The sequence below is a fragment of the Pan troglodytes genome, chromosome 3, assembly GCF_028858775.2.
Source record: "Pan troglodytes isolate AG18354 chromosome 3, NHGRI_mPanTro3-v2.0_pri, whole genome shotgun sequence".
Lineage (NCBI taxonomy): Eukaryota > Metazoa > Chordata > Mammalia > Primates > Hominidae > Pan > Pan troglodytes.
In genome coordinates, this window is record NC_072401.2 from 157,522,457 (window position 1) to 157,541,602 (window position 19,146).

At 38.0% G+C, this 19,146-nt stretch overlaps 1 protein-coding gene and 1 long non-coding RNA gene across 26 annotated transcripts in view; one reads left to right on the forward strand and one right to left on the reverse strand.

Moving 5' to 3' along the window:
* GUCY1A1 (guanylate cyclase 1 soluble subunit alpha 1) overlaps window positions 1-19,146 on the forward strand; it is a 70,604-nt gene that overhangs the window by 39,543 nt on the left and 11,915 nt on the right. For 23 of the 24 annotated variants that reach the window (XM_003950450.6, XM_009448459.5, XM_009448461.4 and 20 more), the window contains 5 exons: window positions 2,263-2,321; window positions 4,583-5,292; window positions 7,143-7,628; window positions 11,208-11,351; window positions 16,074-16,228. In XM_003950450.6, the coding sequence (XP_003950499.1) occupies window positions 2,263-2,321; window positions 4,583-5,292; window positions 7,143-7,628; window positions 11,208-11,351; window positions 16,074-16,228 (1,554 nt within the window). Of the gene's footprint in view, window positions 1-2,262; window positions 2,322-4,582; window positions 5,293-7,142; window positions 7,629-11,207; window positions 11,352-16,073; window positions 16,233-19,146 lie in introns of those variants that run through there. The other variant, XM_016952437.3, reaches the window with a different exon arrangement.
* Window positions 7,028-19,146, reverse strand: part of LOC107974450 (uncharacterized) — a 41,914-nt gene continuing 29,795 nt past the window's right edge. Inside the window, exons 11-14 of one of the 2 annotated variants that reach the window (XR_010156731.1) lie at window positions 18,424-18,518; window positions 12,187-12,290; window positions 9,203-9,270; window positions 7,028-7,929 (exon numbers count right to left, since the gene is read on the reverse strand). This is a non-coding gene — a long non-coding RNA (uncharacterized LOC107974450). The remainder of the gene's footprint in view (window positions 7,930-9,202; window positions 9,271-12,186; window positions 12,291-18,423; window positions 18,519-19,146) is intronic. The other variant, XR_010156732.1, reaches the window with a different exon arrangement.

Below are 19,146 nucleotides of genomic sequence, written 5' to 3' on the forward strand. Positions count from 1 at the left end.
TCTGCTTAAGTCCTTGGCAGCCAGTTTACTCAAAATTTATTCTCAGGGCTTTGTGTTCTGAATCGTTCCTACAGCTTCTTGCAATACTCAGTTATGATGTGTTTCCAGCAGTGTGTCTCTTAAAATAATCTCAAAACTTAAGCCAACAATAATTATTTTTTTGAAATTTTGAAATTTTTGTTTACCACTTCCCTGATTTCCTTAAATATAAAAAAAAGAAATCTGATTATACTTTTAAATTGTCTTGATGAGAACTATTCAGTTGTTGAAACAAGATTTTTGTTCATAAGCCTGCCTGCTGATATGTTAAGTGATTCCTCTGTGCTTTTTTTAGTTTTGGGGTATCCTCTTGTTTAAAGACTTTTTACTTCACTTTCTTGTTGGTAAGTCACTGCCGTTTTTATTGCTGTCAGTTTGCCAACTGCTGAACACAACTTAACTCTTTTTTGTGCTGCTTATTCTCTTCTACGAATTGACAAACAAAAATCCAATATATCAACCAATAAACTGCCCTTGAATGAAGGACTAGAGCTGCCCCCCTCCTCTTTTTTTGTTTTCAGTGAATGAGTGTTAGTACAGCCATCATGTCCCTCAGGATTGGTTGCCCAGAGAGTTCTTGCTTAGTTTCTTTTTCTGGGATCTTTTGATCACATCATTATATGTATGAACTCATGCTGGTGTGTGTGTGTGTGTGTGTGTGTGTGTATTTGTATGAGGTACACATGTGTTTGCTGGTGCATGTGCAATGCTTACACCCACTTGTATTTTTTGAAGGTGAGGGTAGGAATTGTAGTTTGAATTGCACTATGTGCTGTTTGGACAAACTAAGCTTCGCTCATTTGGCAAATTTTGTCATAATCACTCATCACTATCAGAAATCATCACAAACAATTAGGCAAACATGAATCAAGTCGTGCAGTTAAAACTGCAAAAAAATCTTATCAATAAAAAAGCATGCTATTATAGTCTCAATTTCTATGCTGTAAAACAAGTTCAGTAATTGCATGAAGAATAGGTTTCTTTCATTACTAATTTTTTATACAAAATCAAGGATTAAAGTTTAATATAATGATACCTGAGAGATAAATACAGCCTTAAACTTAGAAGCAAAAGATTCTATGTATTTGCTTTAGGAAAATATATAATATTACTTAAAAGTGAATTCTATCTGTATGTAGGTTTTTCTTGGTTATCAGAATTACCATCCTCTTCTTGGCCACTTCACATTTGAGGTTGCTAGCCAGGGAAGGTTCTCTTGAGTACAGAGTCTCCTTGACCTACAGTGGAGTTACGTCCAGATAAACCCATCGTAACCTGAAAACACCCTAAGTCGAAAATGCATTTAACACGCTTAACCTACTGAATAGCTTAGCCTTGCCTACCTTACATGTGCTCAGCAACTTAAAGTAGCATACAGTTAGGCAAAATCATCTGGCAACACAGTGCACTGTAGAGTACCGGTTGTTTACCCTCACAATTTCATGGCCACATGAGAGCTGTGGCTCACTGCCACTGCCCAGCATCACACGAGAGCATTGTACTCCATACCTGTAGCATGTGAGAAGATCAAAATTCAAACTTTGAAGTACAGTTTCCACTGAATACTTACAGCTTTTGCACTGATATAAAGGTAAAAAAAAAAAAAATCCTAAGTCTGAGACTGTCTGTATTAGTCTATGTAAAGTTCACTTTAAAGGTAAATATTTCTTATGAAGAATAACAAAACATTCTATGTCATGTATATTTTGGGGTTTTCCAACATTGTTCTGGATGGTATATGTCGTTGCTCCTTTCTCATAAAATTGTCAGTCAAGATTTGCTTCTACAGAAAAGGGAATTTAAACTATTTTCTTTCTTTCTTTCTTTCTTTTTTTTTGAGACAGTCTCCCTGTGTTGGCCAGGCTAGAGTGCAGTGGTGGCTGATCTCGGCTCACTGCTACCTCTGCCCTGCCAGGTCCCGGTTCAAGTAATTCTTCTGCCTCAGCTTCCCAAGTAGCTGGGATTATAGGCACACGCCACCATGCCCAGCTAATTTTTGTATTTTTAGCAGAGATGGGGTTTCACCATATTGGCCAGGCTGGTCTTGAACTCCTGACCTTGTGATCCACCCACCTCGGCCTCCCAAAGTGCTGGGATTACAGGCGTGAGCCGCCGTGCCTGGCCTAATTTAAACTATTTTCTATCGTTGTTTCTGTATATTATAATCTGAACTTTTAGCATGTATTTATAAGTTTATAACTTAAAATATTGAAATATTTCCAGGAAATCTTTGGAAAGAGAAGACTTTGAAAAAACAATTGCAGAGCAAGCAGTTGCAGCAGGTAATAGAATTGTTTATGTAATTAGAAAGTATGCCATATACCTGTAGAACTCACATTTTCTCCAAAAATATTCATATTTATTTGTTGGTGACTCCCAGTATGAAGTGTTCAATATTATGTATTCTGTTAACGTAAAGAGTAACTCTTTTTGATACTATATGTTTTTGTTTGACCTAAAACATTTTCTCTGTTTATGTTTACTTGCTGAGGAGTAGATAAGGCTAGATGGAAAGCTGACTCACAGATATTCACAGGCTTTGATCTTGAACCTAACTAACTGTTCCTCATTTATACATCAAAAATTCTACTCAACAAGGTAAAATAAAGAATGCTTTTAAAGATTAGGAGCGGTCATGGGAAAACAGTTAACAGTATTCTCACATTAATGATTAGTTTGAGAGAAAAAATTGATATGTGACTTTGTCTTGCTGTCCTTTCCAAAGTTTCAGTACCTGAACCACGAGGTTGCATCTTTCTAAAAGCATAAGATATTGATAATAATAATAATGACTAACGTATATTGAGGCCCCCCTAGGAGCAAGGCCCTATTCTGAACATAAGCCCCACAACAGTGCTATGAAGAGGGCACTATTCTTTTTCCCACATTACAGAGAAGAAAAAATGTGGTACTCAGAGTGTAAAGATTAAAGGAGATTATAGAAAGGGAAGATCATACAGAGCACCCTTGACATAACTAACTCCATCTTTAAAAAAGACTCCATTTTGTATTTTGTAGGGCATTTTGCCAACAAAAATAGCATGTTTTATTTAATAAACAAATTTTAAAAAATGAAAACTACATACAACAAGATAAAAACACAAACACACTTTTCCACTATCAGTTCTCACCAGAGGACCCTGTAACTATAAAAAATTAAACCTTCAACAACTCAAAACGGTCGTCCTAACTGACACCTTCTTACATTCACTCGTGATAAAAACTGGACATCTACCACCAAAGGCTCTGCCATCTCAAAGAGTCTTTCTTATAAGACGGCCTGACCCAAACCAAGACTCCTTTTGTCTTCTTCACCATACCCACCCTCCTTTTGTTAATTCTTTCTCCTATCTCTTTTTCCTTTTGATGTTAAATGTTACTTTGTTACAAAATATTTAACCTATAACATTTATATTTTCTATATTAATTAAGCATACTATTATGTATCGTTTACAATACTAACTGACTTGTGGAGTGACTTGAGCCTGTGTGCCTGCAGCTCTAAGAAACAAGTAAACAGAAAATACTAAAAAAAAAACTGCCTCTTGGCAAGGCACGGTGGTTCACGCCTATAATCCCAGCACTTTAGGAGGCCGAGGTGGGCAGATCACCTGAGGTCAGGAGTTCGAGACCAGCCTGGCCAACATGGTGAAAACCCGTCTCTACTAAAAATACAAAAATTAGGCAGGCATGCTCGTGTGCACCTGTAGTCCCAGCTACTCTGGAGGTGAGGCATAAGAATCACCTAAACCTGGGAGGCAGAGCTTACAGTGAGCCGAGATCACACCACTGCACTCCAGCCTGGGCGACAGAGCGAGACTCTGTCTCAAAGAAGAAAAAAAAAATTTTGCCTCCTTAAAAACTTCAGGTAACTCATGGCTTTTATGATAAAAAAAATAATATTAATAAAAGCCTAACATTGTAAAAAGACACAGACATACAGAGGCTTATTTCTAACCTTATAGCACTCGTGAAAATGCTATAGATAGTAAATTATATATTCCAAGCAGACATTCATTCAGCTAACACTAAACAACAAGAATGCAATTTTATTCAGGAAAAAAAATGCTTTGTAATCATTTCTAGACAAAACTGAGTTTCATGCCAGTAATTTTAAATTAACTTCCGTGTCTGACCCTTTTGCTGCTGGAAACCCTCATAGAGGAAGAACCTCTTCATGAGGATGGATTGCTTTTGTTGTTAACAGAAAGATTGGAGGACTTCTGCCAAAATGTACTTAGTACTGGAATTCAAATTGTTCTTTTGTAGTTAGGTTTCAGGGAGATAAAAAGTTGTGTATTATACTCAACCGGTCATTCTTTTTTAATGAACGAGTTTGGGATTTTTCTTCAGTTACTAGAATTTTAGAAGCTAACCTAGGTAGATAATTTGGATATAGGGGTTTCATTTTGGTTGGAAATGTTATTAGCAGATATAAAGGGAGCTAAATCAGCAAATAATGCAAGTTGAAAATAGGAATAATGGCACAGCTTTACCAAGGTGGCATATTTGATATGGCAGAACATGTATTATGTGATTTCAGGAGTTCCAGTGGAGGTTATCAAAGAATCTCTTGGTGAAGAGGTTTTTAAAATATGTTACGAGGAAGATGAAAACATCCTTGGGGTGGTTGGAGGCACCCTTAAAGATTTTTTAAACAGCTTCAGTACCCTTCTGAAACAGAGCAGCCATTGCCAAGAAGCAGGAAAAAGGGGCAGGCTTGAGGACGCCTCCATTCTATGCCTGGATAAGGAGGATGATTTTCTACATGTTTACTACTTCTTCCCTAAGAGAACCACCTCCCTGATTCTTCCCGGCATCATAAAGGCAGCTGCTCACGTATTATATGAAACGGAAGTGGAAGTGTCGTTAATGCCTCCCTGCTTCCATAATGATTGCAGCGAGTTTGTGAATCAGCCCTATTTGTTGTACTCCATTCACGTGAAAAGCACCAAGCCATCCCTGTCCCCCAGCAAACCCCAGTCCTCGCTGGTGATTCCCACATCGCTGTTCTGCAAGACATTTCCATTCCATTTCATGTTTGACAAAGATATGACAATTCTGCAATTTGGCAATGGCATCAGAAGGCTGATGAACAGGAGAGACTTTCAAGGAAAGCCTAATTTTGAAGAATACTTTGAAATTCTGACTCCAAAAATCAACCAGACGTTTAGCGGGATCATGACTATGTTGAATATGCAGTTTGTTGTACGAGTGAGGAGATGGGACAACTCTGTGAAGAAATCTTCAAGGGTAAGGAAAACATAATACTATCTTGAATATGAAAGCTATTTCATATTTAAGAGCAAGAAACAAAAGGGTAGAAATATATGCATCACTTCAAATGTTTGATAAAACATATTTAAAACAATGGTAAAAGAATTGTAAAGCTGTAATAAACTTAAAACAAAATTCTTTCTGCATTTGTTTGCTTACTTGATTCATTACTCCAAAAATATTTATTGAATGCAGTCTGCCTTTTAATATCTTTATGGAATATTTTATAATGAAATTTGGTAAATGTTTATATAAAAATATGTTTTCAATTATCAAATAGCTGACTTAGGTTGAATAATAAGAGGTATTGTTTTACAACAAACAAAAGTCACTTGTTTCTTGTAGGGGGCAACTAAATGGATTTTTAATCAAGATTTAATAGACATGAAAAAACCAAATAATTTATTTGATTAATTGTTACCAAATGTGGAAGTTAAAACATATTCTGTCATCTCATGGTAGAGAACTTTGGTAATTATTTAGTCTCAGGAAAGAAAGTTTGCTAACTCATAGTTGATAATACAAGCAAAGCTAAGAGAGAAGTTTCACACATGTATAACTTTAGCAGAAGCACCATTTGTTCCCCAAAAGGAAAACAGCTTTATTATTGTTTTTCTATCATAAAAAATAATAAAATATATTGAGATGTTTAAAAAATGAGTAATATTGAAAGGTGTTTATTGTAGCAAAAAAATGAAAAACTAATTATATACATTTTTTGTTTAAAACAAAAAAATGCTATTTTACAACTGCTTTTATCACGAAACAGTGTATTTTGTGCATCCTCCCATGTCATTAGATATAGGTCTATTTGGCTTTCTTGGAGTCTTAGTGGTATCCCATCATATGGTTGTGCTCTACTTTATTTTATTTATTTAGACGGCGTCTTGCTCTGTCACCCAGGCTGGAGTGCAGTGGCGTGTTCTCAGCTCACTGCAACCTCCAACTCCGGGGTTCAAGCAGTTCTCCCCACTTCAGCCTCTCGAGTAGCTGGGATTACAGGCATGCACCACCACACCCGGCTAATTTTTGTATTTTTTAGTACAGACAAAGTTTTGCCATGTTGGCCAGGCTGGTCTTGAACTCCTGACCTTGGGTGATCCATCCGCCTCGTTCTCCTAAGCTCTACTTTATTTAACTAGTACCCTACTGAAGGATATTTGGGTTGCTTTTGGCTTTTTGCTGCAAGAACACACATGCACATCTTTGTCCACACATGTGCAAGTAAACCTTCTTGTGGTCCAGGATGATCACTTGAAGCCCCATCTCTCTCACGACAGAAAAAAAAATTAAGATAAAAATCTTACCTTTGGAGGCTTTTTCACTTCCATACCTGCCAGATGGAGCAAGTACTTATGGGAGAAGTGGGGAAGAGAAGAGAAACATGCTAAAAGACAAGAAAGCCAAAAAAATAGAACAAAGAAAAAAGTAAGAGGGAGGGAAGAAGGAAGAAAGGAAGGACAAATTTTCATGACTACCATATTATACAAAAAATAGAACTTCAGATTAATCAAGTGAGACCATTAAGAAGAATATAGTAGCAAAAGCATCAGCACGCTGCTTAGTGAGAAAGCCTTGAAGCAAGAGCGTTTTGCATTGTTCATTGAAAATCTTGATTTCTGTGTAGAGTATACTCTAATATACTCTTCAAACATCTGCACGCATTTTAGAACTCATAGAAAATGGGAACTATAAGAAAGCAAATTGTTCCTTTTCAGCAGGTTTAAACACAAAGGGTTTATTACTGTATCTACTTCCCCTTCTTTTGTCTCAGAAAGATGTGGGAAACTTGAATAAACCACAATTGGTTATCCTTTCCTTCATAGGTTATGGACCTCAAAGGCCAAATGATCTACATTGTTGAATCCAGTGCAATCTTGTTTTTGGGGTCACCCTGTGTGGACAGATTAGAAGATTTTACAGGACGAGGGCTCTACCTCTCAGACATCCCAATTCACAATGCACTGAGGGATGTGGTCTTAATAGGGGAACAAGCCCGAGCTCAAGATGGCCTGAAGAAGAGGCTGGGGAAGCTGAAGGCTACCCTTGAGCAAGCCCACCAAGCCCTGGAGGAGGAGAAGAAAAAGACAGTAGATCTTCTGTGCTCCATATTTCCCTGTGAGGTTGCTCAGCAGCTGTGGCAAGGGCAAGTTGTGCAAGCCAAGAAGTTCAGTAATGTCACCATGCTCTTCTCAGACATCGTTGGGTTCACTGCCATCTGCTCCCAGTGCTCACCGCTGCAGGTCATCACCATGCTCAATGCACTGTACACTCGCTTCGACCAGCAGTGTGGAGAGCTGGATGTCTACAAGGTAGGAGTGGACCAGGGAAATGATTGTTTTACTAGCAAACTCACTGGGGAACAAGCACTGTGCCTAGGGCCTGAATTATAATGCAACTGAAAGGCCACCTCTGTAGGGTCTTGCAAGCCCAGTCCTGGGAGCAGGTATGGTGCATTCATTATGTGGGTGTTTTCCAGCCAGCAATAGCTCTGAATCTGCCCAGAAACAGAGATAATTGTTCTGGGAGGACTGCCACACTGTCTTCTCAAAGAATGAGGAGAGAATGGAGGGAGGATAGGGTGCTCAAAGAATGGAGGATGGGGTGTAGGACCTGTGAATAGGAGAAGTTTAATAGTCAGTGAACCTGCCACTTCACTGTGGAAACCGAGTTGAATTATTAAGTGTGAGATAATTCAAAGTATGGCTTATACAAGGAAACATTATCCTTTGTATCTGTAAGAGTAAAGACACATGAGGATTATAAAAATTGCCTTTAGATAGATTACTTCAATATAGAGTTAACATGATACTTTTCATGGCCAGTTAACAGAAATCAAAATCACCTACTTAAGCCATTTTTGCAGCTTGGCCAAGGGCGGAGACAATTGAAAAAGAAAGACCTGTCTTCAAATCTTGTTCTCTGCCTTACTTGCTTTGTAAACTGACCAAGTTAAAAAACCTTTCTCATCACTTCTAAGACAGAGAAAATAATATTCACTCACAGAGTTTATACGCATGAATAACACACATTATCTCCCATAATCTTCATGAACAGGATTATTATAAAGATTATGTTAGGTAATACATGATATTCATCAGTCATACAGGATGAGCCAGGCATCATTGTAGGCACTGGGGATACAGCAGTGACCATCCCTGATACCTATTTTTTTTTTTAAACGTAACTACTATTAGTAAGAGAGCTAATGAAGAGATTTCAAGTTCTGCCTGCTTCTTTAGAATTAAAAGTTTTTACTGATTTAAATTACTTTGCTTTCTTTTAGACATTGGCACTAAGAATAAAGCGTATTTCTCGTTTGTATGGCTTGAATCATCTTCTTAACTTGCCACATAACAATCTGACATTTCAGAGCTGAACCCAACAGGAAATAAATAAATTATTGTGGAAGAAACGAATATTATTCATGATAATACATAAGCTCTTGTCTTGTTTTGTTCTAGATGCTAGAAGTAAAACCTTACTTTTAAAAATTCCTAACAGGAAATTCCAAACAGAGCCATGATTCCCTTGGGGAAAAAGAGGTCCATGTATAATTACAGAAAAAATAATTGGCTTCAGTTACATTAAGTTTGATGGCCTCTTGTGGAATTTACTATATTTATTTGTAGCCATTTTCTATCTTGAGACGGTCTCCTGTCTTAGAATTTTGAGAAGGAAGTCTCTCTTCCTTGCAAACTGCTGTAATTGCTAACAGAAGTAGCCTTCTTCTACTTTTGGTTATTTCTATCAAGGATATAGGGTATAGTTTTTAAGTATCCTGACAAGCATTTTGAAACTATGCTCCTCACTGTAAGGTATAAGGACAACAGCCACAGAGTTCCCTGATTAATCTAACTAGAGTTGTAGCTAGATAGTAAATTACCTTCTATGCCAGCCCTCATTTCTACTTTTTTTTCACTTCTGATTTTGCTTGAGATTACTTGGAGATAGCTGAAAATAAATATAGAAGGGTTTCAGATACACAAAATGTATAATCATAGCCTACCCTATGAGTGCCAATGGCTTTGAAAGAATAGTCAGCCTTATTTATTCCAAGACTGGATTATACGAGGGCTTTATTTAATTTTATTTTCTCTCTGTCTTTCTGGGGTTTTTGGCCATTTTTCTGTTTCTCTCTGTGTTCATTTACCCATTGTTTCAGCGAATACGTACTGGTTATCCAGCATTTGCCAGCATGGGTGCGCAGTGGCTACAGAGCTAGAGGGTACAATCCCTGTGAGGAAAGTTCACATATGGAGAGGGAGAAGAGGGCACAATGGACCAATGCCAGATTTCCATATGACGTGACGAAGGGATGCAGTGTGCACAAAGGGCTGCAAAAGCAGATATGGTAGGCCCCTAACATCAGGTAGGGGTGGGGGTAGGACTTCTTCTAATTAGCATATTTATTGAGCACCTGTGATGGCCATCATGATGAGCACTTCTTATGTACTCATTGCTGAGAAAAAGCTTATGGGTGGCATTGCCACCTGGTTCATTCATTACTGGGCACAGGTAATGTAGGAGTCAATAAACTAGACAAACTCAAAGGGCTTACATATGATTAGGGGAAAGAAAGACAATAAACAAATGAGTAAATTTATAGTATTTAAGTCAGTATAATAATGTGAAAGAAAAATAAAGTAGGTTAAGGGGAAGAAGAAGGGCAGTGGGTAAGGGGTGATTGCTATTTCTTAGAGGGTGGTAGGAATCAGCTTTTCTAATAAGGTGAGGTTTTAGCAGGGACTGAAGGAAAGGAGGGACAACCAAGTGGTTATCTGCAGAGAGATTGCTCCAGGAGAAAGGAATAGCAAGTGGGAGCATGTTTGATGTGCTTAAGGGATAATGGAAGGCAGTGACATTGGAACTAAGTGAGCAATATGGAGAATAAGAAGACAAAGTCAGAGATTAGGAGAAAGACAGGTCAAGAAGAAATCTGGAGCCATAATAAGGGTATCAGCATCTACTCTGAGGGGAATTTCTGAAGATTTGTGCCTCCTTTCTTTTTTCCTTTCTCACCCTCATCCTTTCACAATTGAGGCTTTGCATAAGAATAATAGGGTCTTATAGTTACAATAAACATTTGGAGAAGAAGAAAAATGCAGCTCTTAGAATTAGGGGGTTATTTCTGGACTAAAATTAACTATCTGCTTTTTGCAGCCAGCATCACAGACAGATAAAAATTGCCTGTAACGACAACAATAATGATGATGATAATGATAAGGTTAATACTTAGATTTTTGATAATAGCTTGATTTCCAGTGGTCTTTCAAACACCACCATTGTTTTTACCTGCTGGTTCAACATCTTGGTTTCTATAATTGTCATTAGTATCCATTAGACATGTAATTGCTATGAGGACCCCAAGGGTCCTTTAGAAAAACCATTTCTCTTTACTCTTATGACTATTAATATCTTGGTTTTACATTGCACAATTTTGCTACATTTATGTGACATTTATTGAGTAGTGAATTGAGGCAAAATACTATTTTATGATGAGGAGGATATAAAACGAGTAAATGATCCCAACATCTTTAAACAATTTATTATAATTCAAAAATATATTGTTTCTACAAAAGCTATCTTATATGGTGAAAAAAAGATGAAATGATATGATGAGTCAGTGTGCAAATCTGGGAGTAGAAGTCAACTGTTATTGTGTTCATAGGACTGTACTGCCTCTCAGTGCAGTGCCTCAATGTAATGGGTCTAAACCTTGTGCATTTCCTGAAAGAGAAAGCCATTTCTGGGCGTATCTGATTAACCCTGATCCTCCAGAAGGCCTGAGCAATGAGATTTCTGCTATATGACTTAATTTCTTCTATCCGATGTAGGCTGTGATTCTTCCTGAGCATTTATTTATAGTATGGAAAATATATTATGTCTAGGTGGAGACCATTGGCGATGCCTATTGTGTAGCTGGGGGATTACACAAAGAGAGTGATACTCATGCTGTTCAGATAGCGCTGATGGCCCTGAAGATGATGGAGCTCTCTGATGAAGTTATGTCTCCCCATGGAGAACCTATCAAGGTAAGGCAGATGATATATTGTCCAAAAGATGTCACAAGAGCAAATGCGTATAGTTGATTACCAAAACCATGGTGTATCAGTTGGGGGTTAGTTGAGAGAGAGGGAGAAAACAAAATCTATATAGAGAACACAATCTTCTCTAACTTGTTTACATTGGAAGAAATTTATTATAGGGTATTAAATGGCTTACAGAATCATTGAGAGGACAGAAGAACCCATCTATAAGTTGGGCTTTCAAAAAATGTTTCCCATAGTATAGGGATTTTCTATTGTCAAAATAAAATGGCTCCTAAAGGCAAACTTCAGAACAGCTGCATTTTCAAAGATCTGGAAGCTGATTCCAAAACTATCCTACCAAAGCCACAGTCAGGAAACTGCCATGTTCAGAAAGCTGCTGCCTCTTCAAAACCACGTCTACTATAATAATCAGCAAGATGGCAATCCTGCATCATGACTTACAAAATGAGTGATGGGAAAATGGACTCTCTACTAAGCATGCTATAGAAAACACAAAGGCTTCCACAATTGTTCTTGAGTTATAGTGGAGATTGTGCCTGCCAAATCTCATGCAACTGTGCATCTGATTTACCAAGCCTAACTGCATTTAGAAGCTGCAAGTTAGTTTAGAAAATGTAGTTTTAGTTTTCCAGCCCCTGGAGGAGAGGATATTACATTTGAATGGATGTTGACTGTTAATTCACCAATATTTTCCAAGGCACATGACATTTCAAAATTTCTAGATGAGCCAGATTCCAGACTAATATCTCACCACACATGAGGAAATAAAGTTAACATGGTAGGCATTGGTTTAACAGATAGAATATAAGCAGATTACCTTTGTCTCACAGTGAATCTGCCCCTTAATTTTTATAGGACAGTCCTCAGTTGACTACCTTCAGAAATAAGCCTTTGAGGTATTGTAAAATCTTATCCGGTATGCTATAAAACATATAGAGAAGAAAGAAGAAATTTAAAAACAAAACTATATTTGGAGATTTACCCTTAACTCTCTTTAACCTTAATAGAAGCCATATGTTTAAGCCTTCGTAACTATTCTCTAAGTCTATTGTCATCCCATTTATATGTTTCTGTGCAACATACTTTTCTAAATTTAATGGTATAAAATCACAAACTTTTATTATGCGTGGATTCTGTGCATCAAAAATTTGGATAAGTCATAGCAGGAATACCTCGTCTGTGCTCTACAATCTATGGGACCTCAGCTGGGAATACCGAAATGGGTGAGGGTGCCTGGAATAGCTGGGATTGCAACGATTGAAGCTGGGGATTCATTCCAAGACTGCTGCTTCACTTACATGTCAGATTCCTTGGTGGGGATGGCTGAAAGGTTGGGTTCAGCTGGGATTGTTAGTGTTACATGTGATGCCCTAATATGTATTTTTTATGAGGTGGTTCATGTCCCGCTGAACAAGACTGGTGGAAGCTGCATGACTTAGTCTTGGAAGACACACCGCAACACTTCCACTGTACTCTATCAGCCAGAGCAATCATAAGTCTGCCCAGAAGAGAGAGGGCTCAGAGCCCAAGAATCAATAGGAGGAGTGTAAAATAATTTGCAAGTATGTTTTAAAAGCATCACAATATCTGACTTTTTCAGATTTATTTTCGATAATTGCATTTTTTTAGAGGAGGACTATATATTTCTTTCTCTTTCTAATTTGTTTGAGGGGGCTTGTAGCATCAATGTAAATGTTAAAAATATCTAGACTATTAACAACATTTTAAGTGATTTTCACACAAATACATTTTATAATTAAGATGTGTATGTTTGGGGTGGGGGAATTTATGGCATTTTTGTGATTTGCAGAAATGTATTTTTAGATTTTTCTAAGTTGGAAGAATTATTTATAGCTAGTTTCAAAGATAGTTACCTGGGTAATGATAGGTTAGTTTAAAAGACCTATAAAGGGAATCATTAATCATACCTTTTTATGCATACTAACCTGCAGTCCTGGGAAATATCTGACGTCCCTAAAAGATACCGGTGAAACATCACAGAGGCAGAGTGGAGAGTATTTTTAGTAGGGAAACTTTAACATGTATCAGAAAGGAGCATATTGTGACTTAACATCGTCTCATTTAATCCTTATAATAACACTTTAAAGAGGCATCTACACTGGCAGACACGAGCAGTCAAGTCTCCTATGTGTCAGTATTTGGAGTCATGTCCATGTGACTTCAAAGCCCAGGCTTTTTCTGCTTCTTGCCCTGCTACCTCTTGGTATAGAATTGAAGTGAAAGAATAGAAAATATTTTCTTTTTTTATTTTTCAAACTCTATGCTTTCCTTTAGCACGTCACATGTGCAAATCATTCATCTATTCATTTATTCCTATTGATTTCCTCACTAACATCCATCCAGTCAGGCTTAGAAAGCAGCAGGTGGGTTGGTGACAGAGACCAGTGGGCTGAGTGTAACCGTGAAAGTCAGTAGGTGACAAGTGAACACGGAAGCAAACTTCTAGTACCCCTCCTTTCCTAAGCCTAGAAGCTTATGATGAGAAATGGGCTATGCCACAAGTGGTCCCAAATAGAAGATGCCCTTAGTAGGTTCCCATTCAAACTTTTCCTGGGAGCCAGAATTCTGCCTTTGCCTTTCATTATTTCACAGGGAAGTCTGTTACCAGTGAAAAGAGATATGCTCGGGGCACGATGTGTGTCTTAAACACGTTGTGTTTTAAATCTTGCTGATGAATTTGAAAAGCTCTGTAAGAAAATGTTAGGGTTGAGAGATTCAAAACTGGAGAAGGGGAGGAAGGCAGCACGGCGTGGAAGGACTAGGAGGGACCCTTGCCTTGTCTGCATGGTTTCGGTTTTTACGAGCAGAACATATTTACATTTTAATTATGAGACAAGATAAAAATGCTATGGTAAATTTAATATATAATAAGCTGGAATAACTAAGTATAGGAAGAAAAACTGGTTTAACCAGAAGAGTGCTCACAGAAAGCAAAAATTCCTCAATCCAAATATGCTAAAGTCATAGTTGATATTTATGAGCAGAAGAGCCTTATTCTATCTATCTATCTATCTATCTATCTATCTATCACTTGCTAAATGTGTAAATTAATATTCTCCTAAAAGAGACAAAGCCAGATATATAACAGACATCTAAGTTTTGCTTGTTAAAGTAAAACTTTGATGAAGAAAGGTCTTTAAAAATAATCAAACCCCTGCATTTTATAGGTGAAAACATGATCGGAGGGAAGTAAAGAGACTTAAGGAAGCCAGACTACCAGTTACTAGTAGAGCTTGTTAGAATACAAAGTTCCTGATTCACAGTCTAGTGCTTTTGTTTGAAAATTTTGTAGAACTCATGTGACATCTTAAAAGTAAATGAGTCTGGAAAGTTTCTAGCAGATATCTGAAATTAGTTATTAAAACAAGACATAACTGAATTCTTCTGATTTCCAAATTATATCCAAGTTACTGAGTTCTTGGTCTTCATTCAAAATGCATACATCTAATACAACTTTTTGAAATGGTTGAGTAAACATAGAGTTTGAAAATAACATGGTATCATCGTCATTTAAAATATCTCCACTTTAGCTTGTTTTGTAGTAGCAGTAATTTAAGTGTTTGTGAATCTTTTAAGATCATCAAGTAATCAGACCTTTGAAGATTCCATTGTTAAATATCCTGCTTTGGCTAGGCAAGGTGACTTATATTTGTAATCCTAGCACTTTGGGAGGTTGAGGCAGGAGGATCACTTGAGCCCAAGAGTTTGAGAATCAGCTGGGCAACATAGCAAGACCCTGTCTCTACAAAAAATTTAAAACTTAACCAGGTGTGGTGGTGCATGCCTGTAGTTCTACCTACTCAGGAGGCTGAGATGGGAGGATCATTTGGGTCCAGGGGTTCGAGGTTACAGTGAACTATGATGGTACCGCTGCACTACAGCCTGAGTGACAGAGCAAGACTCTGTCTCTAAAAAATAAATAAAATAAAACATTCTGTCTCAGTGGCTTTCCAAATCATTGGAGACTTCCAGAATTCCTAAAATTTTGCCACAACACATCCCAGACTGCCTCTTATATCTAGGCGTGGCACAAATCTGATCTTTCATCAGTATGGATTTTTAATTTCATGTATATAGACATTGTCATCGTCATTGGACTCAAGTACCTTCCACTTTCTGCTTCCTCTGTCATTTTCTGCTTAAATATTACAATTTCATTTCCTCAGTTGTAAGTCATTAGAACAGTGGGATAGTGTTTGGTATAAAGCTATTTTGAGGTAAAATGTCTAAAAGATATATTTAATATCCTTAGAGCTAGCTTCATTTGCCCTTCTTTGTCAGTGTTTGGGAAAACGATTCCAGGAGTCCAGAAATTATGTCTGTCTCACTTGAATGAGAGGTGGCAGTTTCACATAAACAGCTCATATCCCCCTTGCTATGTTGCTGTGGTAACTATGATCCCTATGCATGGAAACTTATTTCAGATGTTGAAGACAGACACAATTAAGATGGTTTGTGTAATAAACCTAAATGGAAAAGAGTTAAGAAGTGTGACTATTGATTCTGCACTAGTAATTTTTAATTGCATGTGAGGAGTAGAGGGAAGTTGGCTGAAGGTTTTGAGGAAAGGGGTGGTGTCCTGAGGGTGAATGGTAAAATAATTTAGACGGTATTCAAACGACACTGATGAGTAGGAAGTGTTTTACCAGTGACTGGAAACATCATGTTATTTTTTGCTTTCAGATGCGAATTGGACTGCACTCTGGATCAGTTTTTGCTGGCGTCGTTGGAGTTAAAATGCCCCGTTACTGTCTTTTTGGAAACAATGTCACTCTGGCTAACAAATTTGAGTCCTGCAGTGTACCACGAAAAATCAATGTCAGCCCAACAACTTACAGGTAGTAATTATGTTAAACACCTAAAATCTCTCGTTTTTATTTATATACAATTGCCATTTGCCCCACTGATTTGATTCATTCTTCATAACTTTTTTCTTCCTTAGTCGTAAGGAAAAAAGAAACGTGATAACTTTTATCATCCTCACTTTAACTTTTTTACACTGCTTATTAGCCTCCTAAGAATGACTTGCCTGAGGTGTTTGTGGCCCAGCCATAAATCCATGACAGATATTACATAGTCTTCCATCATTCTTCTTTTAGAAGCATATATTAATACTCTTAGTATGTTGATAGGTGTTCTGACATCAACTAGTACACTGCAGTGCAGTTCTGGCAGTAACCACCCAGACTCAGCACAGTCATAACCACAAGTTACAGGGCACAGAACCCAACAAGCCTGCCCTTAATTCAGATGCCAGCCACCCTTCAGGACCTAAGTGTGCATTTAGACTGACTGAGCTACAATTTTGGGGGTTCCCATGAACCTCTCAAGTTAGATAATTAGCTAAAATGACTCACAATACTTAGGGAATTGCTATACTTACTATTACAGTTTTATTTCGAAGGATACAAATCAGAACCAACCAAATGAGGAAACAGATTGGGTAAGGTTTGGGAGGGTCCCAAATGCAGAGCTTCCATAGAATCAGAACTTATCTCCCTCCAGCCACATCAGTGGGTTCACAAGCCAGGAAGCTCCACCTGATTGAGCTTTGAGTTTGGTGTATGGAGTCTTATTGTTTTCATTATGTAGGCATGATTGGTTGAATCATTGGCCATGTGATTGAACTCAGTCACCACCCCCACTCTCCTCCCCAGAGGTTAGGCTAGCACAAAACCCCAACCTTCTATCCACAAGATTGATTTTTCTGGGGCCCTGCCCCCATTCTGAGTCATCTCATTAATATAAACTCAAAAGTGATCCAAGGGCCTCATGGAAAACAGATACTCCTATAACTCAAAAAATCCAAGAGTTTTAGAAGCTCCCTCCCTGCAATCAAGGACAACAGCCAGTCAAATTCCCTATCATACAGGGAAGAATTTACCAGAGGAAAACTAGCTGGTCATCGAGCACTTTTCAAAGATTGCAGTTTTATGGACTGGCAGCAAGTGTTAACATGGTCAGAGGAGCCACGTGTCATCTAGCATCAGAAGAACCTTTATTTTCACTGTCGCCTTGACAACATGTAGTATACAGCCTGAGTCAATAAAATCTACCATTTTGTTATCACTTATCCACCTTTAACCGGAAAATAAACCAATCCGTAGTAAGTAGAAATATATCTTTCATGTACATTTTGTCTCATTATATTGGAAACTCTTAAGTAACAAAAGAGTTTTTCAGATCTATACAGTAGCTAAATTATACTAAGCAAGTTAGCTTTCCTATTCTCAGAGATAACTCTTTAATAGCATCTTCTCCCTTCTTCTTCTGCATTTATTTATTTATTTATTTATATTTTTTGAGGCTAAGTCTTGCTCTATGGCCCAGGTTGGAGTACAGCAGCTCAGTCTTGCCTCACTGCAAGCTCTGCCTCCCAGTTTCAAGTGATTCTCCTGCCTCAGCCTCCCAAGTAGGTGGGATTACAGGCACCCGCCTCCACGTCTGGCTAATTTTTGTATTTTTAGTAGATACTGGGTTTTGCTGTGTTGTCCAGGCTGGTCTCGAACTCCTGACCTCAAGTGATCTGCCCACCTTGGCCTCCCAAAGTGTAGGATTACAGGCGTGAGCCAATGCACCTGGTCTTCTCCCTTCTTAAGGCACCAGCATCCTTTCCTTTCCAGCCCAGACTCTCAGTTGATAATCTTGCCTCATATTTCACCACCAGAATAGAAGTCAGACAGGAGCTTTGCCATCTTTGTGCTGTAGGTTCTCTCAGCAGAGCTACCCCAGTACCCATCTCCTCCTTCTTTGTTCCCATTACATTGGGCCAGCTCCCCTCCTGCCCCTGGTTGATACAGTTTTACTCTGAGTGCTATTTCCTCTCACCTTCTCAATAACTTTTCTGTGGAAATTAACTCTCTATGATCAATTTCTCTTTGATGAAATGATTATTCCCAACAGAATACAACCATTCTATTAAAGCTCTGAATTGAAAAATAAAAAATTCCTTGTTTCCAAGTCCGGCTTCTGCTACAATTTTACATTTCTGCTCTGTTTTGTAGAAAAACTGAAAGAAGTTGTCTATACTCACTATCTGTATTTTTTCCACCTCTTATTTTCTCTTCAACTCACTGCAGTCAGTGTTTACTCCACTCAAACGGTTCTTATCAAGGTCATCATTGTGCCCTGCTAAAATAAAATCACTGTCAGTTTTCTCTCCTTATCATCTCAGAAGCATTTGAATAGGCTGACAACTCCCTCATTTAAACATTTCCTTCTTTAAATTTTTGGCACCACATTCACCTAGTTTTCTCACTACCCCATGTCTACACCTTCTCAGTGTCTTCTCTTGGTACTCCTTCCCTACCAAACCTTTGTTGCCGTGCCCAGAGCCTCTGTTCCTGTTATCTTCTGTATCTGAACTTTTATGACTCTATTTAAAAAAAAAAATCTTTAGCCCATCCTATGATTCTCTGCAGAGCTACAGACTCATATATCCTATTCCATATTTCCACTTGGATGACTAATTCACATATTAAAATGAACTGGACCGAATTAGAATGAGTGATTTCCCACACAGGCTGATGAAATCCACTTTCCACCCAGGCAAGCTTACCAATCACCTTAAAATGATATCACCATCCACCTAGTTACTCAGACCATCGACCTTACAGTGATCATTTCTTCTCCTCTCTTTAAAGAGACACTCCTTAACTATCATAACTATAGCAACAACCTTCTCCTCACATACCCTCTCATTATCCTATTTCATCTTCTCAGTTCACACCTGTATCTGAAATTGTCTTATGCAGTA